General features: G+C 44.2%; 1 protein-coding gene across 3 annotated transcripts in view; it reads left to right on the top strand.

The window, feature by feature from the left end:
* Positions 1-23,758, top strand: part of BRF1 (BRF1 general transcription factor IIIB subunit) — a 202,972-nt gene that overhangs the window by 58,416 nt on the left and 120,798 nt on the right. The window contains exons 4-5 of one of the 3 annotated variants that reach the window (XM_035104684.3): positions 8,465-8,496; positions 21,176-21,248. In XM_035104684.3, coding sequence (XP_034960575.3) covers positions 8,465-8,496; positions 21,176-21,248 — 105 coding nt within the window. Of the gene's footprint in view, positions 1-8,399; positions 8,497-21,175; positions 21,276-23,758 lie in introns of all 3 variants that reach the window. The other 2 variants (XM_088673764.1, XM_088673763.1) reach the window with 2 other exon arrangements.

Here is a 23,758-nt window from a genome sequence, read left to right as displayed (position 1 = left end):
GTCAGAGGACTTAATTTTCAGACTCCTTGCTGTCCTGGCAGCTCTTCTCTAGGCATGGTCCAGCTGGTAAGTGGCTGTCACCACACCCATTATTCTGCTCTTGTCTCAGGCTCTTTCCAGGCCCAAACTCCAAACATCTCCATCAGGCTTCTCCCACCCCGCACCCCCAAATATTTTTTATCCTGCATGCCTTTGCTTGGCTGCAAACTCTGGTCTGCTGACGCAACCAGACACAGTCACATGAGGTAATCTGGAGGGCTTTTTCCCTGCTTTTGTAGCCAGTTAGACATTTGCAGCTCGATTTGAACTCGGCTGTGTTTAGCGGGTGCCTTGTCCTTTATATAGTTCCTTTTGTGATGGGTATTATATGTCTTGTCTATAAATAGCTCCACCAAATGGCCTCACCAAAAGGGATAATCTTGCAAACAAAGGGGGCTTGACCTCATGGGGGGGTCTCAGTCTTTGCACAGATTATATTGAACTGGCTCATACTAAGGGGGACAAATGTTGGTTTGTGTGCTGCATTCCAGCCTCACTAAAGACCCCAGATACTACTTGCTCCATCTTCCTGACCTTTTCTCTCCCAGCATGTTGCTGGGGATGAAGTCACTATTTCTGTGATTCACAGTCTCCTAAACCGTTTGTATTTTAAAAGAGAGAGAGAGAGAGAGAGAGAGAGAGAGAGAGAGAGAGAGAGAGAGAGAGAGAGAGAGAGAGAGAGGGAGGGAGAGATTAAAAACAAAGGGGTGTTTTTACAACTGCTTCCTATTGATAATTGCTCTCACAGCAGGCATAAAACAGGCCACCCCTTGGAAAGCAAATGACACATTTCCTCTTTGCTCTGGCAGCCTGGCATCTAAACATTATCTGATATTGCTGCAAGGGAGGCCTCAAATTTGGGCCCTGAACTTTTCTTAATCTTTAATGGATATCTGAACCATCATACAATGCTGCTCTGTGTGTATATGTAATGTCTTCCATTCAGGCATCAGTGTGCTAAGCTATTTCTGGCTCATCAGATTCTTTTCTTCAAGGTTTGTGTGTGCATTGTGTTTACAGTGAAAGTGTATGAACGTGATTCAACACACTCACTATATTGTTGTTGGGTTCGATCCAGATTTGTCTTTGGCAGCGCTTTGGATGCTCTTGCAGGCGGAATAGAGGAGAGGCGATTTTTGGCCAGTCCTCCTCTTCCCTCTGCCCTCAGAATTTTTCTCCTGTTAGTGGAGCAGCAGCCTCTGCTAGATGTGAGTTATCATTTGCAAAAGGAAGGAGCACAGAATCATAGAATTGTGGCGTTGGAAGGGAACCCAAGAGTCATCTAGTCCAATCCCCTGCAGTGCAGAACTCTCAGCTGAAGCATCCATGACAGATGCCCCCCCCCAGCCTCTGCTTAAAAACCTTCAAGGAAGGAGAGTCCATAGAACTCTACAGTTCTATGATTCTGTGTTCTTCTGTGGGGCTTCTATACTGCTGGGACCCGTGGAAATAGTGTGCTTTCTCTTCTGTTGAATTATTTTTAATGAGGGCCAAGCCACTTGTCAGTGAACTTGATCCAGGGCATTCTGGAATACTCCCATTTACTTATGGAAGGAACAAACCCGGCAGAGGCGTCAGCCTGAGGTGGTGGCGGGGAAGCATTATTATTATTATTATTATTATTATTATTATTATTTATTATGCCTATTCTCCATTTCCTTACAGCCCCTCACATTTCCTACGTTGTTCTAGGGCAGGCATCCCCAAACTGCGGCCCTCCAGATGTTTTGGCCTACAAATCCCATGCTCCCTAGCCAACAGGACCAGTGGTCAGGGATGATGGGAATTGTAGTCCAAAACATCTGGAGGTCCGAAGTTTGGGGATGCCTGTTCTAGGGTGTCCCTGAACCTTCTGGGCAGCTTTGCAGGGGGCTGCCAAAATTGCATGCTCCCCTTCCTTCAGTGGGAGCAGCCTGAGCAGAGTTGTGCATGGAGGGGCGCTGGTTCCAAGTCAGTGCAAGTCTGTCCAGAAGTGCAGAGGTTCACCTTTCCCAGCGTGAATGGCAGCCCTTCATTTATAACCACGATAGCTCAGTTGGTTATAGCGTGGTGCTGATAACGCCAACGTTGCAGGTTTGATCCCTCTATGGGACAGCTGCCTATTCCTGCATCGCAGGGGGTTGGATTGGAGTGATCCTCAGGGTGCCTTCCAACTCTGTAACTCTGCGATTCTATGCATTATGGAAGCAAGCAGACCTGGAGTATTCTGAGATCAAACCTGCTTCCCTGACCCTTGAGCGATTGAGAATCCTGCTCAAAGCCCCACTCCTGCCTCTGCATAGCTCTCTCTGTGGGTTTTCATTGTGACGCCAGATGCACAAGGTATCTTCAGGAACTTTGGGAATATATTGTTATATGTACGGTATTCTTTTTAAGCTACAAATGGGCTAGCTGGAAGCAGAGCCGAGGCAGACGAGATGATTTATTTCAGTGTATTTTGAAAACAGTAATAAAGCCTCGCCCTCTTGTTCCGCTGGTAAAGCAATTGTCAAAGGGTGTGTCTGTGTGAAGGGCTTGTCAGAGGCTGGATGTGCTTGTACAGCCCATCTGAATTTGTGCACGTTTTGCAACAAAGGATCTTTTGTTTCTCTCACTAGGCTGTTATACAAATTCTGTGGCACTGACAAAGGCAGGTTGGATATAGGATATAGACAGAAGAACTTAGATCTGCCATCTTAAGGGTGGTTTTTTTTACAAGCTGTTGTGGCAGAAGTAAGGTCTTATGATGAAGAAGGGGGCATCCTTAAGCCCCAGAATAGGATTGCAGCACTTGCTGACTCCTGAAATTCAGTGTAGTGCAACACACACACACACACACACACACACACACACACACACACACACACACGATAGATAGATAGATAGATAGATAGATAGATAGATAGATAGATAGATAGATAGTATATTTATGGAGAGGTTTTGTATCTACTTAGAGTGGAGGCTTCTTGTTGAAGAGAAGTGGTTAAGGGATTGAGGTCATATCTATACCATACTTTTAAAGGATGTGGCTTCCCCCAAAGAATCCTGGGAACTGTAGTTTGTTAAGGGTGCTGGGGATTGTAGTCTTGTAAGGAGTGAACTATAGTTCCCAGGATTCTCTGGGAGGAAACCATGGGTGGAGTGGATGTGACTTGAGCTGTGAATCAGAAAGTCCCTGCTTTAACTTTGCCTCTAGGTGGTCTTAGGGGAAGCTGGCCTCTCTCTCTCCCTCTCTCCCTCCCTCCCTCCCTCCCTCTCTTCTCTCTCCCTCCCTCCCTCCCTCCCTCCCCCCTCTCTCAGCCTCAGCCACTCAATCTGAAGTATGGGAGTAAATAATGCTGACCTTCTGAATTTCTGTAAGCTTTACAGTATAAGGATTGCAACTGGGTTATGTATATGAAGCACTGTGACCACTTGAAAGCTCTGTAAAAATGTTATGTTTAATTACTTCATTGACAGTTTAGTGGAAGCAAAAGGGTTTCCCCTGCACACTTTTCATATATAGGTAACTCTGTATTTATGGGGGGGGCGGGCGGTTATGTTCCGAGGCACCACGTGTTTAGTGAAGTCAGGTATATTTGAAACACCATTGAAAAAGCCTGCAAACACCCTGTTCCTGCCCTGCCCCGCCCCGCCCTGTTCCCACCCCCTTTTGTGATGTTTTTTGGCTCATTTCCGAGTTAGATGCGATGTGCATATGTGCGGTCGTGCATGCATTCAAATGAGGAGTTGCTGTACACATAAGTTGACCTACAAAGTTGTTCTTCTTGAAAATTGTCACAATTTGACACCTGTACAACGTCCCTTGTTTATTTATTACCCCAATCAATGTAAAAGCACCCTGATATTTTTCATAGAACAATTGGCAGCGAAAGGAACGTGTGCAGACGAGGGCAACCAAGATGGTCAAGGGCAGGGGTCCCCAGACTACGGCCCCGGGCCGGATGCGGCCCAATTAGCCTCCCAATCCAGCCCACGACGACCCCCGCCGCCCGCTCTTACGGCGCGCGGCGGCGATCTTCAAAATCGGCAAAAAATCGCCAAAAATCCTTTGTGAGCATGCGTATGGGCCTCTCCCGACCCAGAAGAGGTCATTTCCGATGCACTTCCGGGTCAGGGGAGGCCCATACGCATGCACACAAGCGATTTTCGGCGATTTTTTTCCGACCGTGTGCGTGTGCGCATGTGCACGGGTGCGCACTCCCCCGCCCTCCGGCCCGCTGCGCGCGCACTCCCCTGCTCTCCGGCCCGAAGCCTGGTAAGTCTGGGGACCCCTGGTCAAGGGGTCTGGAAACAGCCTTATGAGGAGCGTTTGAAGGAGCTGGGTATGTTTATCCTGAAAAAGAGGAGACTTGAGAGGAGATATGATAGCCATCTTCAAATATCTTAAGGGCCATCACATGGAGGAGAGAGCATGCTTGTTTTCTCCTGCTCTGGAGAGTAGGCTTCAAGCTGCATGAAAGGAGATTCCGACTAACATTTGGAAAAACTTTCTGACAGTAAGAGCCGTTCGGCAGTGGAACAGACTCCCATGAGAGGTGGTGGGCTCCCCTTCTTTGGAGACTTTTAAGCAGAGGTTGGATGGCCATCTGTCATGGATACTTTAGCTGAGATTCCTGCATTGTAGGGGGTTGGACTAGATGACCCTTGGGTCCCTTCCAACTCGATGATTCTAGGACACCCAAGAGCACTGGATGCAAACTAGTTTACAGTCACAACATGACAAAGGAGTAAACAAACCCCCTCCCGCCCCCTTTATGGCATTCAAGGTACAGAAACCTCTTCCTTAGCCTAGTCTATTCCTCCCCCAACCCAGAACCCCATTTGCTGGGAGAAGCTGGGATAGGAAGGGGTAAGGGTAACTGCATCCACCCAGAGCTGATTCCAATTCATGGATTGGGTAGGTATCCTTTCAAAGGTGTTGGGCAGTTTTCTGCAAAACCCGTCCCCCGTTGAATGAAACAACCGGCAAAGCAGTATTCCATACCGAAGCGGGTTTCTTTCATTTTTCCAGAGAGCGGGGCAACTCATGACTGCAGAGGAAGTGCCAGCAGGTTGGCACAAAGCCTTGTAATGTTTGTGGGGGCATTTCTCTGACCAATGACAGTTTTCTTGAAGGTTTCTTACTGGTGTTGGACCCCCCCCCCCGCGCCAAAAAACAACAACCCATAAGTGTTTTCTGCCTCTGAGTGTTTGGATATTGTCAAGGACACTTCTTCGGACACCAGCATTCTACACTACCATGCATTGGAAATCTCATTGTAGTAGGAATTATAATACCCCCAACCCCCCTAGGGTGATTTCTCTCCCCGGCATTGGATAAAAGTTCAGATTGTGCCAAGTGAATACCCCTCCCCTACCTTGTTGATAAGGTGTAGCTGTGGAATGTGCAGTATAACTTTGAAGCTCTTTCTGTTTGTTTTCCCCCGTTCCTATCCTTAATAAAATAAATAAATCCACAGTATTTAAACTGAAATATGCTGGCTGCTGGCTAAGATCTACTCTAGTGTTTATTAAGTTGAAAGAAAGATTGTAATTATGGAAAAGCCAACTTTGACTAACTCATCAAAGCATTGAAGTTTTCTAATGCTTGCACAAGCTAAGAAAACATTCCATAATCTAAAACATTTGAATGAATGAAGCATCTAATGTATGTTGTATTATTGCACAGTGTTTTGTTTGTGTAACTCATAGTCACTCTAAAAGCTGCTCCAGTCTTTGTGAAGATCTCTGAAACCGTGCAGTTGCAAGTCTCACTATCAGGAAACTGAGTACATAAAAACAGTTGTCTGACCGATAGGTGACCAATAGGCAACTGGGTTTTTGTGGCATCCCTGGATGGGACTAAGAGGGCCCATGGCCAAGTTATAGCATAGGGTTAGACCTGTGTCCCTGTCTCCACTGTGGTTGAATAGAGGCAAGACTGTTTCAAGGTGCAGGGGGTTAGACATGTGCTATGGTGCTGTCCTAGAGTCCTTGGGATTTGAGTTGTATTATGCTAACCAGAAAGATTGACAGTCACGGCGCTGACCAAAACCACATCCTGTTCAGTGCTACAGCTCATGCTTTGCTTTCAGAAGGTCACACCTTGAATCTCAGCCATCTTGGATGACAGGGCTAGCAAAGCCTTTTTTAAGAAAGCCATTGTAGTGCAGTGGTTAGGATGCTGGGAGGCCCAGATTCAAAGCTTGGAGCTGGTGTCCTTGGGCAGGGGCCAGGGTCCCAGACTCAAGCAGAACCCAATGATGATGCCCCTTCCTAAGACCCCTCTAGGTTGTTTTCTGACCTGGCACTCCAAGCAGGTGGCTGGATCTAGCCACCCTTCTCATTTTTCACAATGCCCTCAGCCTATTGTCCATTCTGGAGCAATGTGGGGAATTAAAGTTTGTGGGGAGGGAGGGTAGACCCCCCCCCCGGTTCTGCTTGGAACACTGTCACTGCAACCAGGTGAGCCAGAGCCCACTGGCAGAGAAGGGGGCTCACAGGAGCACAATTTGCCCAGGGCCCCCTCACACCTGGAGCTGGCCCTGATGAAGTTCACTGGGTGCCCTTGGGCCAGCATCCATCCATCCGTCCGTCCGTCCGTCTGTCTGTCTGTCTGTCTGTCTGTCTGTCTCTCTCTCCTGAACTTACTCCACAGATTGTTTTAAAGATAAAGGGGGGGGAACCACGTATGCTTCCCAGAGCATCTGCATTTTCAGAATGAAAATGTAATAAACAATAAAAATATTTTTAGATTATATATTTTCCTCATAGACAGGGACTTCTCCGTTCTTGTGATGAAACTGTGCAAAGTTTCACATGCACAGTTAATAAGTGTCACCTCGAGCCATTTAAAAATCTCTCAATACTTAGCGAGTTGCTCTCAGAGATCTCCCTGGCAAAAACACTTGTGCCAGACAGCAAGATCGGCAGGAGATTTTGAAATGAAACCGAGATGTTATTGAAAGGAATGTAAACCCGGAGGGAGAATGATAGCAGAAAGATGGATGGGATCCAAAGAAATGTAACTCTTCTTTTGCAATCCCTTTGAGAAGAACCTGGCCAGAGTGCTTTAGCTTTCTTTGTTTTTCCATGTGACTTAGACACACCTGGCTTTTAGCTGTTGATTGTTGCTGGTAGAGGTGCCTGTGGTTCATTGCATTAATGCAATCTCTTGGTTAAACATTCCCCCCTATTAGTTGTTCCAGCAGGAGGGTGCTATTGCTACTTGGCTGATGTGAGGAAAGGAAGGAAGCATGTTCAAAGTTTTAACGACGCGTTAGCTGTGTCTGCCAAACCTACTGGTAGCTGAGCCATGTTTTTCTTCTTTCTGAATTACAAAATTGGAGGTGCTCAATCATTCTTCCAGGTCAAATGATTTGCTTACAAAATGTGTTCACAGTAAGAATTTCCCCGTCCTCAGAGGAGCACCCCTGCTGTGTCTCTGCTTGATTTGGGCAGTCACTCATTGGTGAGTGGGGACTTGCGGCTGAATAGAGAGGCAGCACTGAGGAAGCAGCTCATAAACGAGACTATGGAATTCACTATCACAAGATGGCTTAAAAATGGGGTTGGACAAAGTCACAGAAGGTGAGGCTACCAGTGCCTGGCTACTAGGCATGCAGCATTCCTCTTGCCGGGGAACAGCAGCAGGAGTTGGGCAATTGCTCTTGTTCCCTATTTGTGGGATTTCCACAACATCTGATCTGCCACTGCGGAAAACAGGATGCTGGCAAGATGGGCCTTCCTTCTGATCCAGCGGGGCTTTTCTTACATTCCTACACTCTGGAAAGCAACCTCCAAAAGGTGCCGCCAGCTGATACTCAAAGATGGTGTGCCCAATACTTTTGAGCCCTTTCTCTGCCTTCGGGAGCAAATGTTCTCACAGCCGCCTCCCGCAAACATGCAGTTTGATGACGTAGTATAATGTCTCAGTTTTATCGGGATGCTATTAGAAAAGGAGGAGTGTGTAGTTCTAAAATTCTGGGGTGGGGAGCAGAGAAGAGCTAGCTCTCTTTTATGATAACCACATGGTGCATTTAGAAAGTCTGGGGAGCATGATTTGGTTAGAATTGGGGGAAGCGAATGGTGGGATCTGTGGAATTCATAAAGCAGCATTTCCCCAGTAATTTGATCCACCTCCTGTCTCTGTTAGCTTTTAGTTCCATCCTGAAATTAGTGCTCTGTACTGGCTAGAATATTGGCTTAAATGCCAGGCAACGTTTTTCTTAATAAAACAGCAGCGAAAGGTCCAGACCCTTACTAAACGCTTATGAATGAGTGGATTGTGTGTGTGTTTGGAAAAACCCCTAACCACCTTGCTTAACGAATCAGGAGGAGGAGATTGGACACCGTATTCATGTGCATTTGGAACAAAGTGCTTTTGTTTCTTTTCCCAGCTGCCAATCAAAGGACAGCTCCTCATGCCTGAGTATGTGCTTAAGTTCCTTAACCTCCACCACAGACATGCTGCTTGACCTCAGCGATCTCCTTCAGGTATTGTACTGCATCTGCTTTTCTCCAAATGTTCTGCTCAAACATTAATACTTGCAAGTGAAGAGCTACTAATGTGGGTGCTTATTCAGGAAGCCTTAATTATCTCTTTTTTGGTTTAGCAGTGCTGGACAGGAAAATCACAGGGGTTGGAAATGGGGGATAATTGTTCTATGCAATTAGAGATCAAGTGTTTGGTGCCTCTCGCTCCCTTCAACAAATAACAAATCAACAGTTAGTATCATTGTGATGCTAATGAATTTGCTGCTGAGGCAGTGCCCTAAGGTCAGATTTTATATACCTGCCTCCCCCCCTCCAACCTGGTGCTCTCCAGATGTTTTGGACTACAACTCCCATCATCCCTAGCTAGCAAGACCAGTGGTCAGGGATAATGGGAATTGTAGAGCAGCGTTTCTCAACCGGGGGCCGTATGGCCCCCTGGAGGCCCCATAGAATATTCCAAAGGGGACACAGGTGAAAATCGCGTAAATGGGGAGGCCATGGCACGAGACTAGGGGGCCACAGAGGGAAGTGACAAGTGAAGAAAACAGAAGTGACCGAGAAAAGAAATCACAAAAGAAAAAAGAAAACAGAGAAGTGGAAGAGAATAGAAAACAAGAGTAGAGTCAACCGAGAAGTGACCATGCTTCCCTGTGGATTTGTAAAAATTATAAATAAGACATGGTTCTATTTACAAGCAAGATATTTAAATAGCTACCTTTCTACCGGTAGGACAGGGGGTCACAGGAAGGGGACCATGGTCGGAAAAAGGTTGAGAACCATTGCTCTAGAGCAGGGGTGGCCAACTCCCAAGAGTCTGCGATCTACTCACAGAGTTAAAAACTGGCAGTGATCTACCCCTCCTTTTTTTAGGAAGGAGGAAGGCCAATTTTGGGGGGGTTGGGGTCAAAGTTGAGTTTTTTTCAGGGAGGAGGTAAAATGTTGAGCTTTTTAAAGGGGAGCCACAGTTGTTCAGCTTCTTTGGGGGGAGCTAATGATCTACCAGTGATCTACCGCAGACGTCCAGTGATCTACTGGTAGATCACAATGTACCTGTTGGATGTGCCTGCTCTAGAGTTTGAGACTGGTGGGGACTTTGCCAGCCCTACCTGAGAGCATCTACCATGCAGAGTAGATTTTCTACCACTGAGATGCGACCTTCCTTCTACTCCAGGACATTTGAGTGGCACATGATTGGGGTAGCAGGGCTTGCCATTTTATGGGATGAAGCTTAATTTTTGCAAATTTCTTCAGTGATGAGACTTTAAAAATGTTTTTGGATGTGAGGAATGCAAATCCGCTATTATTTTTGTGACTGGAACAGCATTTAGCTTGTTAAGTCTATCGAAGAAGCGCATAAACTGCTTTCGGAAAACGAACTGATTTTTGTTTTAATCCTTCTGAAAATGTCAGGTGATGCTAAATAAATATGAACGTAAATCAATGTCCTATTGGGGTAGGCATTTATGCACCATTCAAACTAGCTTTTACTTGTTACGAAATTATAGAAAATGCGAAATAGAGGGCCATAGTTCAAAAGGTGGGGGGGAAAATATTTTAGCAGGGTTGGCTTGAAAAGAGAATGATTGATACACATGGGTTTGTTGCATATTTTCTGAATAATTAGGGTGATCGTTGAATGAGCTTTAGCCTCTGGGAGTTGGTTTACTTGCATGATAACTATTTGGACTGAAAGTACACACGGAGTTGTCTGTAGAAGTGCATTAAGGATTGGCATTCTCAACGGTTATATATATATATGTGTGTGTGTGTGTGTGTGTGTGTGTGTGTGTGTGTGTGTGTGTTGCATGTGTTTGATATGACCACCCTATATCAAAATATTCTATATACAACTCAGCTGGTAGAGGTTATTTTTGGCCTCTCCAGCTGTCTCTAGTAACTGGCATCCTCTCATCGACTGCGTGGAGCTTCAAAGAACCTTTGGGAATTGCAGTAATTTAACAAATTTTTATTCTTAAAGGGGCCAATGCTAAAAATAGAGTTCATATAGGAGTATGGCAGAGGTGGTGGAGAGACATTGGGGATTCATGGCTGCCAATGCTGATTTTTATTATATGATAGATAGTTATAGAAGGCAACATTCAGCTCTTCTGGATTGTTGAATCTCTTTGACAGGTTGATTTATTTATTTTCCCCTCTATTTTCCACCCTTTTTAGATTCACTTTTGACATCAGCCTAAAGCATGGTGTCTGCTTATTAAATACTGTAAAGGTAAAGGGACCCCTGACCATTAGGTCCAGTCGTGACCGACTCTGGGGTTGCGCGCTCATCTCGCATTATTGGCCAAGGGAGCCGGTGTATAGCTTCTAGGTCATGTGGCCAGCATGACAAAGCTGCTTCTGGCAAACCAGAGCAGCACATGGAAACGCCGTTTACCTTCCAGCTGTAGCAGTACCTATTTATCTACTTGCATTTTGACGTGCTTTCGAACTGCTAAGTTGGCAGGAGCTGGGACCAAGCAACGGGAGCTCACCCCGTCACAGGGATTCGAACTGCCGACCTTCTGATCAGCAAGCCCTAGGCTCAGTGGTTTAACCCACAGCGCCACCTGGGTAAATACTGTATACATGCCTGTGAGGGACAGGGGATACCGGGAGGTCCCTCCCATCTTGAGCTCCAGCCCATCCCCGAGCGCTGGGGAAAGCAGGGAGAGTTCCGCCTCAAGTGGAGAAGCAGGAAGTGGTGTCCGAGGCTCAGGCAAGGTAGCGGAGCCACTGCCCAAGGTGGGACAGGAAGGGGGGAGCAAGGGGGGAAGGCCGATCCCGCCCACCCCGGAATTGCGCAAGAAATGTCGTGGGAAGAGGCTGGGTCTCCCCAAGCTTTTATGCTGGAGGAAAACGCGCCAACCTCCATTCGGAGGTACTGAAGAAGACTGACAAGATGTGCCACTCTCTGTAAATAGCACTGCCTTTAGCACTGTAAATACACAGCACCAATAAAAGGATAAAATGCAGAGCTGTGTGGAGTCGTTACTCTGAAGTAGCCCACCCAGGCCACTGTGACAATGCCCATTTTTCTCCTCTCTTTTGCCTACCTTTTCCCCTCCTACTCTTTTTCCTTTTCTTTAAAAAATCCGTCAAAATAATAACAACAGAAGAAAAAGGAATAATGGAATCATAGGATTTTAGAGTCAGAAGGGACCCTGAGGGTCATCTACTCTAACCCCGTCCAGTGCAGGAATCTGAGCTAAAGCATTCATGGCAGATGACCATCCAACCACTGCTTTAGAAACTCCAAGGAAGGAGAGTCCACAACCTCTCGAGGGAGACTGTTCCCCTGTCAAATAGCTCTTACTGTCAAAACGTTCTTCCTACCATAAGGAATCTCCTTTCTCGTAACTTGAAACCATTGGTTCAAGTCCTACCCACCAGAGCAGGAGGCAAGCTTGTTTCTTGCCTCACAACCATTCCCACAGTAGGGCATGTTGAATTTTTCAGCTTTCAAATTCCAAAAATGAGCGGTCCTAAAAGTTGCAACATGATTTTGGAATTCAAAAGAATTTTGGGTTAGATTAATATAATATAGATTTTCTTGGTAAGTAAAATGTGTGTAAAAGTGTGCAGAAATAATTAAAAATGATTGCCAAGCACTCACAGATATATTATTATTATTATTTAGCATTACTTGACATTTTCAGAAGGTAAAATTAAAACCCTTTGGTTTTCCGAAAGCGTTTTATGTGCTTCTTCATCAAATGTAGACTTACCAAGATAACTGTTGTCCAGTTCCCCAAATAGTAGCAGATTAAAATTAATCACACCCAAAAACAAATTTTTAAGACCCCTCATTAAGAAATTGACAAAAATTAAGTTTCGCTGCCTAAAATGACATGCCCTATTTCCGTGGGGCAATTGAAGGTAGATCAAGGGGATGGAGGGGGGAAAACCTGCTGGATCAGGTCCTTAAGTGCCTTTGCCTGTCTCTATCCATGATGGTTATATGCCTAAATACAGACTAGGAGGAAGTGGGTGTGAGAAGCTCAGGCTAGTTACTAACCCACATTTTATGTAGCTTACTATAGCTAAGGGTAGTTGGGTTGAAATGTCAACTACTAATTAGAATGATGTTGATGACAACTTGATGACTTTGCTGTTCGGTTTATGACACTTGTAATAATTAGCTTGCACGTAACTCTTTAATAGGGACGCAGGTGGCGCTGTGAGTTAAACCACAGAGCCTAGGGCTTGCCGATCAGAAGGTCGGTGGTTCGAATCCCTGCGACGGGGTGAGCTCCTGTTGCTTGGTCCCAGCTCCTGCCAACCTAGCAGTTTGAAAGCACGTCAAAATGCAAGTAGATAAATAGGTACTGCTCCAAGTGGGAAGGTAAACGGCGTTTCCGTGTGCTGCTCTGGTTCGCCAGAAGCAGCTTTGTCAGGCTGGCCACATGACCTGGAAGCTGTACGCGGCTCCCTCGGCCAATAATACGAGATGAGCGCCGTAACCCCAGAGTCGGTCACGACTGGACCTAATGGTCAGGGGTCCCTTTACCTTTAACTCTTTAATGTGTTGTCTAAACCTGATATTTGAAATGGTTCCTTAAATTCTTTGATTTAGGAATTTAAATTTAAATTCTGGATTTGTCAGACTTTCAAGAATTCTGTGGCCAGAGAAAAACCTATTCACTGTACAGCTCACTGGGTAGATTTTGTTCACAAACTGGTGGTGACTATAGTCACTCAGGAAGAACTTCCCTCTAAGTTTCACGTCCGAATGGGATGACACTATCCTTAGATGAGGCACTTCTGGGGGCTCCCCATGCCCCAGAGGATCTGTACGGCTTCTCTAAAGGATTGATCCTTTAGTGTGGCAGGCCCTGCCCTGTGGAACTCCCTGCCGGTAGAAGTTCAGCAGGAACCATCCTTCTCTTCTTTCAACGTCTTTTGAAAACTAGATTGCAAAGGTCTGTCTGAAAAACGCATACTTTCTCCTTTCAACCAATCAGTAATTATTGGTGTTTTTAATGTTGGCTTTATGGGCAATTTTTTATTGATTTCATTTAAATATTGTATACAGCAGGTTATAAATACAGTGCATAAATAAATATAATGCATTCTGCTGGGTTTTATTGGGTTGATGAGGGAAGGTCACCTTAAACTCTAATAGAAAGCCCCCTAGAGCAGCTCAATCCTAAACTGTGTGAAAATGTGCTGACTGCTGAAGGAATTTTTATGTTCCCGAGGTTCGTCTTATACTCACTAAGACCAGGGCTTTTAGTGTGGTGAGACCTGCCCTTTGGAATGCGCCCAAAGTGAATATCGGGCAGACGCATACTGTATTTGTATTTAGGCACATGCTTAAAATGTCTCACCTGAGCAGTGTTCCAGCTCTTGTTGGTTTATTAAGGTGATCTACTGATTTGTGATGCATCTTGTTTTATAAATGTAATTTTCTTGTTGATGTTATGCTGCTGGCCATTTTGATATATTTTTCTTAATGTTGCCCACCCAAATAGATATTATTATTATTTTGCCCTTGCAGGCTAGGTCCACCCTTGTCTGTTCTCCATAGACGTTCTTTGACGGCTGTATTGCCGCTTGCCTTTCTCCTGATCTGGAGGAAAAAACTAGATGTTACATGGAGTTTTACAGGCTCAGGCTTGCAGATAATATATGGTGGGAACCCCCCCCCCCCCAATATGGAAGTCAGGAATTGAAGGGTAAAAAAAAGAGTTGCTTTGTGCAGAAACTCCACTCTAAATTGAGAGCTGAGATTTTTAAATGACAGAACTGGAGGAATTATCCAGTATTGAAGCTTTGTACTCTGAAAGTAGAGTTTGCTAACAACTCTTTTTTCACTGGGATGATTTCTCCACAAAGGTAAACCGCAGTCATTGGAGACATTGTCTGGAGAACTGCTTGACTTGGTATAGTATGAAGAAATACAGCATAGCATGGTTAAAGAAATAATTCAAAAGAGTGAACTCGTAGTCTCAGTAGATGCTGAAATTCCTCCTTTGGAAACAATCTTGATCTATCTTGGCTGGCTGTCACCAGATGATAATTATTTCTTCCCTGAAATATTTCTTTTGTAATCTCCAGAGTGAAACGGTGGATCTTATTTTTACAGTAAGTTTTGAACAGCTGGTAACCTGATATGGAGCCCGGTTGCTTGAGTGCCTTAGCTATCTGCTCTGCCTGGAATTGCTTTTCTTGACCTTGTTGATGATGAAGCATTTGAAAATGGGTCCCCCTACTTACCTGTTGTCTTTAATAGACTAAGTGCTACTGTGATTGGCATCTCATCATTTGGAAATCAAATGAGCTTCGGATAAATGCAGCTTGATATTTGAAACTCTGGGTTGCACAGAAAGCTGGGGAAGGCTCAACCGGAGCTTGCTACCTAAAGTAATATTTGCAATTTCCCAGGCTCTTTTTGAAGTGTTCTAATTGTTTTTTTAAGTAATCCACATGACAACCCAGGTAGGCCTGTGTTAGTCCAAACAGGGGTCCTAATTGTTATCCTCACCTGCACCTCAGTGACTATCCTGTTATGCTCTGGTGAGGATGATGAGAAACTTAGCCTTCCTCTCCAGTTTGGAGTAAGAGGGTCAGTGGGGATTGTCCATTGTTCTGAGCTTTAGATCAGGCATAGGCAGACTCAGCCCTCCAGATGTTTTGGGACTACAACTCCCATCATCCCTGACCACTGGTCCTGTTGTTGGTAAACGCCCTGAGCTGCTCCTGCAGCCCCCACACTCTATGAGTGTCCTCTGGTATGCTCAGCTCTGGAAAAGGCATTTCCCTTCTTTTCCAGTGCGCTCAGAGACATATACCAGATGGTATATGCACAGTAATCTAGCATTACACAGTAAGAAAAAGAAGAGGAGGAGGAGGAGTTTGGATTTGATATCCCGCATTATCACTGCCCTAAGGAGTCTCAAAGCGGCTAACATTCTCCTTTCCCTTCCTCTCCCACAACAAACACTCTGTGAGGCGAGTGAGGCTGAGAGACTTCAAAGAAGTGTGACTAGCCTAAGGTCACTTAGCAGCTGCATGTGGAGGAGCGGGGACGCGAACCCGGTTCACCAGATACAAGACTACCGCTCTTAACCACTACACCACACTGTTAAGGCTGTCTTCCTTTCCCACGGTCTTCCCAGACAGGCATGTGATTTACACCAATCTGCAGCATCGGATGCATGAAATACTAACACCTGTTAGCTAGGGATGATGGGAGTTGTAGTCCCAAAACATCTGGAGGGCTGAGATTGCCTATGCCTGCTTTAGATGCTCAGTGCACTATGGGAAAGGTCATCCCTGCAGTTGCATAGGAATATTCCCCACCTCCAGGGAGGGGGATTGCCCCTGCTCTTCCATGGAGGTGCAGTTGAGGTTGCAGAGAAGGGGGGGGGGGGCAGAATGATGGTGATCATAGATTTTGGCTTGGTTACTAGAGCCAGTCAAAGTTTGCAGCTCCCTAGTTCCTAGCTGAGGCTTATGAGCAAAGTGACTTGCCGAAGTGAGATTGTGGCAAAGGCAGTGCCGGATGCTGTGGAGACTTGAGAATTGTGGGAAAGAAATGTATTTATTTTTGAAAAGGCAGTTTGCGGCAACCGAAAAGTGAAACGCACCTGTGCGATTTGATGGAATCCATGTAAGAAGCAAGAATTTTTAACGTGTGCAAATGATGACACTCCACTCCCCCACCCCCTGCTGCTAAAAAATAAAAGGAAAAAGACCCAGAGCAGGGGACGGATGCTTGTAAAATATTTACAGCAAAGCACTGTAAATTGACACAATGCAACAATGCAGCCCCATCATTGATTTGCATTGAGTACCTTGTGGTTATCCCCTCTCTCATTGTTGGTATAAAGCACCAGATTCAAGCTTATAAATACTTTATAATTCCAAAATGAAGTGTGAGCATGTGTGTGTTCTCCAGCTGAAGCATCAGTAACACTTGCTTATCAAGGGACTCTAAACCAATTTCTTCCTGCTGACTTTTTGTACTGACATTAAACATGTATGAGGTCTATGGAAAAACCCAGTGGAGCAATGGAATAGTGAGCAGTGCATGCAGGCTTCCTATCTCAATCGATGACAAAAACCAAACTCTGGGAAATTGTACTTTGAGAGTTTAGATCAGAAATTCCCATGGGTCTCTGATATCAAGTGCTTTTTTGTTTTGTTTTTGCAAAGCTAAGCTGTCTGCCTTGCTCTTGGAGTACAAATGGAAAAAGTAGGGTAGATTAGGGACAGAGACTGTTTTTCTTCGGGAATAGCGGGGGTAAAATAAAGGAATCATTGTCTGTGGTTTCTGTGTGTGGAGGGGGAATTGCTCAGTAGTAGGACACCCTAGAAATTCCCGGTAAAAAGGATCAGTTAGGAGGTGATAGGAAAGACCTCCCTCTGCTGAAGACTGTTGAGGCCCATTGCTAGTCAGGATTGTCAATGCTGGTCTGGTCTAAGGTCATTTTACTTTCTGCTGTTGTTTCTTTTTGGACAGAAATAATCAAAAGAGAGATCTGTACCACAATAATGACACTGTTAAACCACAATCCATCATCTTACTTTAGGTGTGGGGAACCTTTGACCCTCCAGATGTTGAACTACAACTCTCAACAGCCAATTGCCAAGGTTGATGGGAGTTGTAGTTCAGCAACTTCTGGAGGACTAAAGGTTCTCCACACCTGCTCTATATTCTTCTGACTCCAGCTTTAGACAAAATGAGGTAAACTAATATGGGTAAAATCCAGTGTTGTCTGAGCAGAAGTCTACAACCCAACGCTCTGGAGCAGATGGTGGGGTGTGGGATGCAGGAAGGCAGAGGGCAGTGAATTGCAGTCATTTGAGTGGACGTTATGACACTCAGGAGCAAGTAACTGTAACCATGGCTAGGTATGCTGTCTCAATAAGCAAGCACTGGCTTGCTGATAACAAACTAGACTCTGAAGTTATGGATTGGATTTGAACACCATGGTTTACATGAAGTATGATTTGGTATGCTGTGTGACTTGACAAACCATAGTTATAGCTTTTACTCTGCCTCTGGGAAGCCCTTGCACTAATAGAAACTGGAGCAACTGAACAGGTAGAATACGCAGCTATGGCTTACCCTAGTTTGGGAACCTCAGTCCATGATTTGTTCAAAATATGGTTAGTGCAAACTGTTTTGGTGTGACCACCAGCTGGACCAAGCACTTTTTAAAAAACTTGGCAGGGTAGAGGAGGAAAATGAAAAATATATTGTAATGCTGCTGCCTTTATCTTAGAATCAGAATTGTAGAGTTGGAAAGGACTCCAAGGGTCTTCTATTCAAGTTCATCCTGTCCAAAAAGGAACTAATTCCTGTTCAAGTTTTCTCTTTTACAAAACAAATTAGTTCAGTTCAGGCTCATCTAAATTAACTTTTTAGCTGTAATTTTTTAAAATCCTTTGCAGAAGTATAGCATCCAAAATTATATTGGGGTCACACTCGGTAATAGGAAGTCTAACTGGCAGAATGTTAACAGGTGGATCTTTCCCCATAATTTTATTTCCATACTAAAAAAGGCTTACCCTGTTTAATTTATGCCAGTCACACAACAGTTAAAGGCACAAGGCATCATTCACTTTGTCTCTGTACCTGTATTTCTTGCTTCAAGCTGCTTCTGTTGGAAGAGAGTAAATATATTCTCAGGGAAGATACAGGAAATGCCTCACATTCCTTCTTTCTGGATGCTTAGCAAGAGTGGTTAAGTGACTAAGCTTCCTTAGCAACAGAAGCGCTTACATATCTGCCAAATAAGCCTTAGAACATTGCCTCCATTTTTTAAAAAAGCTAAATCAGAGTTAGGGCTCTTGCTGGGGGGTACAGAGGGTGTATGTGAAGATAAACTAGATATGGTTCCAAGTTCTACCCCAAATAAACTTAATTTGCCTTCAGGTGACCTGGCAATTATGGGAACTACTTTCAGGTGTTGTTCATTTTTGAACTACTTCTGTGAACTTCATCCAGTTGAATTAGTTCAGTCCAAGTGCTGTTCAAGATGCAATTTGATGATAATCCCACACTTTTTCAAGGGTGCGGGAAGTGAGAAAGATGCAAAATGCATTGCAATGTGATATCTGAAGTGAAGTTTATTGAATATTTTAGTGTCTTTTTTGGGGGGTGGGTGGGCGCAATGGAAACACTTCCAGATGCTGGTCCCCCTAAACATTGGTAACAATTTCAGCTTTGTGCCCTGACCCTACTTATTTGTTTTCCCTCCCTCCTTGCAATACATTTGGCATTGATTACAAGTTTCTCTTGCTCTGCTGGATTTAATTGTAGCAACACAGTGGATTTCCCCCCTGCTTCCACTTAAAAATGGTAAGGGGCAGAGGACTAGTAGGCAGAAGTGTCTATTGATTATTCTGTACATGAGGAAGTATAAGAAGGCTTGGAGCTGCAGGTCATCCTATTAAGAGGGTGAAAGCACTTCGCTTCTCTTACCAGTTTCCCAAAAATCTATAAAGCTATTTTCTTGATAGGACATCTATAGAACCTATTGCATAGTAAAAAACACATACTACGTATAAATAACTATGAAATGAGAATGATTACTGTCAGTGAAATTTGGGGCTCCCCCCCCCAAGCATAGGTAGCTATCCACAGATTATAAAAGAAAAGAGCTTTGAGAGCAGCTTGTTACACCCTGATCAGCATCTGGGTTTACGGAGTGCCACTTATGCACTAACCTCTGCTGTACATTTTCTGACACCCCTTTCTGTTTTCCCATTGACTTGGTTGAAGTCTTTTTCTTCCTCGAATACCCCAAATGTAGTATCTTTCAGAACAGCAATTTGAAACCATCTGTACAGTGGTACCTCGGTTTATGAACACAATTGGTTCTAGAAGTCTGTTCATAAACTGAAGCGTTCATAAACTGAAGCGAACTTTCCCATTGAAAGTAATGGAAAGTGGATTAATCCGTTCCAGACAGTCCGCAGAGTACTTAAACTGAAGCGTTCATAAACTGAAGCGAACTTTCCCATTGAAAGTAATGGAAAGTGGATTAATCCGTTCCAGACGGGTCCGCGGAGTACTTAAGCTGAAACGTTCATAAACTGAAGCATGGGTGTAATTGGTTCCGGAAGTCCGTTCATAAACTGAAGCGTTCATAAACTGAAGCGAACTTTCCCATTGAAAGTAATGGAAAATGAATTAATCCGTTCCAGATGGGTCCGCGATGTTCATAAACCGAAAATTCATAAACCGAGGTGTTCATAAACTGAGGTTCCACTGTATCTATGTATTATAATGGATGTGCAGAAAGTGAAAAATACTGACATTTGCACACGGATTCCCCCCTGGGCTCCATATACGGACAGACACACACACACACACACACACACCCCTACAAAGGTTGTGATTCAAGCTCAAAAAATCTGAGAATTACTGAAGTGCTTAGCGACTGGGATCGCTCAGTCGGTAGAGCATGAGACTCTTAATCTACGAGCCTTTGGTTTGAGCTCCACAGTGGGCAGGGGGTTGGGCTAGATCAGGGGTCACCAAACTAAGGCCTGGGGGCCGGATGCGGCCCAATTGCCTTCTAAATCCGGCCCGTGGACGGTCCGGGAATCAGCATGTAGAATGGGTTCTTTTATTTAAAATACATCTCTGGGTTATTTGTGGGGCCTGCCTGGTGTTTTTATAAGAGTAGAATGTATCCTTTTATTTAAAATACATCTCTTGGTTATTTGTGGGGCATAGGAATTCATTCATATTTTTTCCCCAAAATATAGTCCGGCCCCCCACAAGGTCTGAGGGACAGTGAAAAAGTTTGCTGACCCTTGGGCTAGATGGTCCTTGTGGTCCCTTCCAACTCCCCCATTCCATGAAATTGGTAGCCTATCAAAGGCCACACATGGCATGCGGTGAAGCTTCCAGTTCTTTTTATTAGGTTGTATCCAATCGTAGTTTTGGCCTAGTGGAAAGTGCTTATGATTGTGCAAGACACAGAACCCACTTCTTGACAATGCTCAGCCTCTCCACTGTATCTCTCTGCGCTGTATCGCATGTTGTTCTTTGTGCCCATTCTCTCTGTGCCACATCCCACGCTGGCTGGCCTTCAGATACATCTTTCTGGCAGGCACAAGAGTCTACAGTGGGTAGTGGGAATTTGTGAAAATTGGGTGCCCTAACTCACATGAGTGGAAATGTTTCTGCTAGTGCAGTCACCACAGTATTATGACTCAATGTGGATATTTTTGCCTGATGAGCAGGGCCGGAATTAAGTTTGATGAGGCCCTAAGCTACTGAAGGTAATGGGGCCCTTTATATGTCCAGCTGTCCTTTGTCAACAACAAATTGTCGCTGTTTTTTGTGTTGAATATATGCTGTATGGTAATTTATGCACCTAATAGGTATCTAAAGCCATTTGCAACTGTTGCTGTATGCAAGTTTTATTTTATTTGTTTTTTTATCTTATGTGTTGGAAATGTACATCCAGGTTGTTTTTCCTTTAAATTTTTTTTGGGCCCCCAAGAGAGTGGGGCCCTAAGTTATAGCTCGTTTATCTTATACGTAAATCCGGCACTGCCGATGGGACTGGTAAATAATAGTCAGCACCAGAAGTTGATACTTTCATATGAATACTTGTTTAAAATATATTCAGGACACAGTTTTATTTCCATACAAGGAAATTGTAACTTTTGCTGCTTAATAATCAAAGTACCCTTTCCCCTCTTCCTTATACAGGTGAATGTCTACGTGCTGGGGAAAACTTTTCTTCTGCTGGCCAGAGAGCTCTGCATAAATGCTCCAGCTATAGGTATTTTTTAATAAGAGTTGACTTTCGGTACGTGGGTATACTTGTGCCATGATTTCATGGCAGCTTATCAAGCTAAAAAAACATTTACATAATGCAATTTAACCTGTATGTAGAAGGCATTTTAATACTAAATCCAAGGAGTCCAGAGATGAAAGCTGCCAATTAAAAGCACAGAGGTAACTTTAGAACAGAAAATCTTAAGTAGTTTATTATCAGCAGTGTGAGCAAGATAAGGCTCCCTCTTCCAATTACTTCTGTCTTTTATTTATTTATTTAAAGTAAATGAACAGGCTGGGATTAAAAGCATGAAATTCTAGATTGAAATTCAGTAGAAATTGTGCAAATTATCTTAGCAAATATTTAATGTTGTCACCTTTAGTGTGGGAGACTTTGCAATTAGACATTGAGGTATTGCAACCAGCACTTACCCCTTCAACCACTTGGGCTTCTTGGAAGTAGATCTGCTTAGAAACAACATCACACCCTTGTGTATGTATGTGGATCGCCTCTAAGAGGGATGTGTAGGTGAATAATCCATCTTCTTGGTTTGAAATAATAAAAAGAGATTGAAATACCTTTAAAAGTGCTCTTTTACTTCAGTCAGAGGTCAGTCAATATTTGGCTGGCTTTGACGTAACCCACCTTAAAAGGTCAGTGCTTCATCAACCACCTTGAGAAATCAAAGCAGATTTGGGCAGTGGTTGTAACACTGGTGTTAAACACAGACTCTTTGTGCATCGTTTCCATGCACTACCGTGTTTCTCTGAAAATAAGACACGGTCTAATATTTATTTTTCCTCAAAAACCCCCCACTATGGCTTATTTTCAAGGGAAGTCTTATTGCTGCTGCGCCTATCACTATGGCTTATTTTTGGGGTATGGCTTATATTCCTTGAATGCTTAAAAATCCTGCTATGGCTTATTTTATGACTACGTCTTAAAATAGGGGAAACAGGGTATTAGCGCTACGGGAGTATAAACCAGCAATGCCTTCTATTGGCATCACACTACCAGGCAGTACTAACACCTGTAAGGATACTGTATGTATCAGTAATCGTAACAGCACTGCTGTGTCCCTGATGTTGTTAAACGTATACATATTGTGGCAAGTCAGAAGCAGGGCCGGCCCTACGTGCAGGCTGGGTGGCGCAGGGCACCATGGCGCTGTCCTGCCAGGAGGGCGCCGCGAGCTGCGCCCACCCGCTGGCTGGCCGGTCCGCCGCGCAGCTGCGCCCACGGCAACCGCGCTGCGCCTGCCCGCCCGCCGCGCAGCAGCGCCTGTGGCAGCCACGCTGCGCCCACCCGCCCAGGGAAATGGTCCTGGTCAGAAGCTTGCTGATTATTGTCATCTACAAATTAATTTCTAGTATTTTGGAGAAGCAAGACATGCCAGGGAATCCCAAAATTTACTAAATGTCAAAAACCATTTTTTTAAAAAACAAAAAAGCTGCATTTAATTTTTACAAGCAGGTTAGTCCACATTAATCAAGGCACTTGTGTAATTGTTGTCCAGAACCTGTCTGGTAAAAACTCTGATATCTACTGTGATTATAATAATAATTCTTAGAAATTTTATAGTATTTTAGAGTGTCTGGAACACTTTACATATGCTACCCCAGCCATCTTAAAATAACACCATAGGTCAGTGGTAGCCCCTGTTAACACTCTATAATGGACGGCAAAGGTTTGAGAGTGGCTTGGCTAATGTCATCTGGGCAGTTCATGGCAGAGGCCAGATTTTAAATGGGGGTATTGTAGCTTGTACTCTTAGCCATAAAGCTGTGCCAACTACTTCCAAAAGCTTGCATGTATTGCATGCTGTCCTACATGATTACTAGAATATTTAACCTTTTGGTTTATCAGGATACCAAAGTTATTTAGGAAATTATGCAGAGACCAGCTAACATTACACTTGTCAAATTAACTGAAATGGTACAATGGCAATACAAATATTCTTTTAAAGCACACCAATCATCTTGCATTGTTGGATCTTACGAGGTTGGACAGGAATATTGCATCAGTGACATCAGTATATATTTGTGCTGAGTATTGTTTTGTAGGAGTTCGTTGGCATGATGCTGAAGTATCTCAAAAGCTGTTTAGCTTCTCAGTCATGGTGATCTTTGTAAAAAATTTGACTGACTTTGTGAAGTTATAGCTAGTTGCAAAAATGTGTCACAATGGAGCTTTTGACTCCATTGGAGTCTTTAGACCTTGGCTCGTTTGACTTACTTTCTTCACTCTAAACTTCTATGTTACCTAATTAACTGAAACTTGCTTCAGATTCGAATGTTTAATCCCCACAATCAATTTGAGCTTATGTTCTGAAAACATGTTGGTTATGGCAAACTCTCAAGATCTGTTCTAGTAAAAGGGCACCAAGGCTGCCAAAACCACCAAGAAAACAAGTAAACTTTGAAATTAGAGACAGATCTCCAGTTGCTTTAGCTCAGAGTTTATATAGGTGAAAACGGAGGCAATAAATATACCCCACTTTCTAGTTTAAAGTG

The sequence above is a fragment of the Zootoca vivipara genome, chromosome 1, assembly GCF_965207765.1.
Source record: "Zootoca vivipara chromosome 1, rZooViv2.hap1.1, whole genome shotgun sequence".
Lineage (NCBI taxonomy): Eukaryota > Metazoa > Chordata > Lepidosauria > Squamata > Lacertidae > Zootoca > Zootoca vivipara.
Note: the sequence above shows the minus strand (reverse complement) of the source record. Positions and strands in the feature narration are given on the sequence as shown.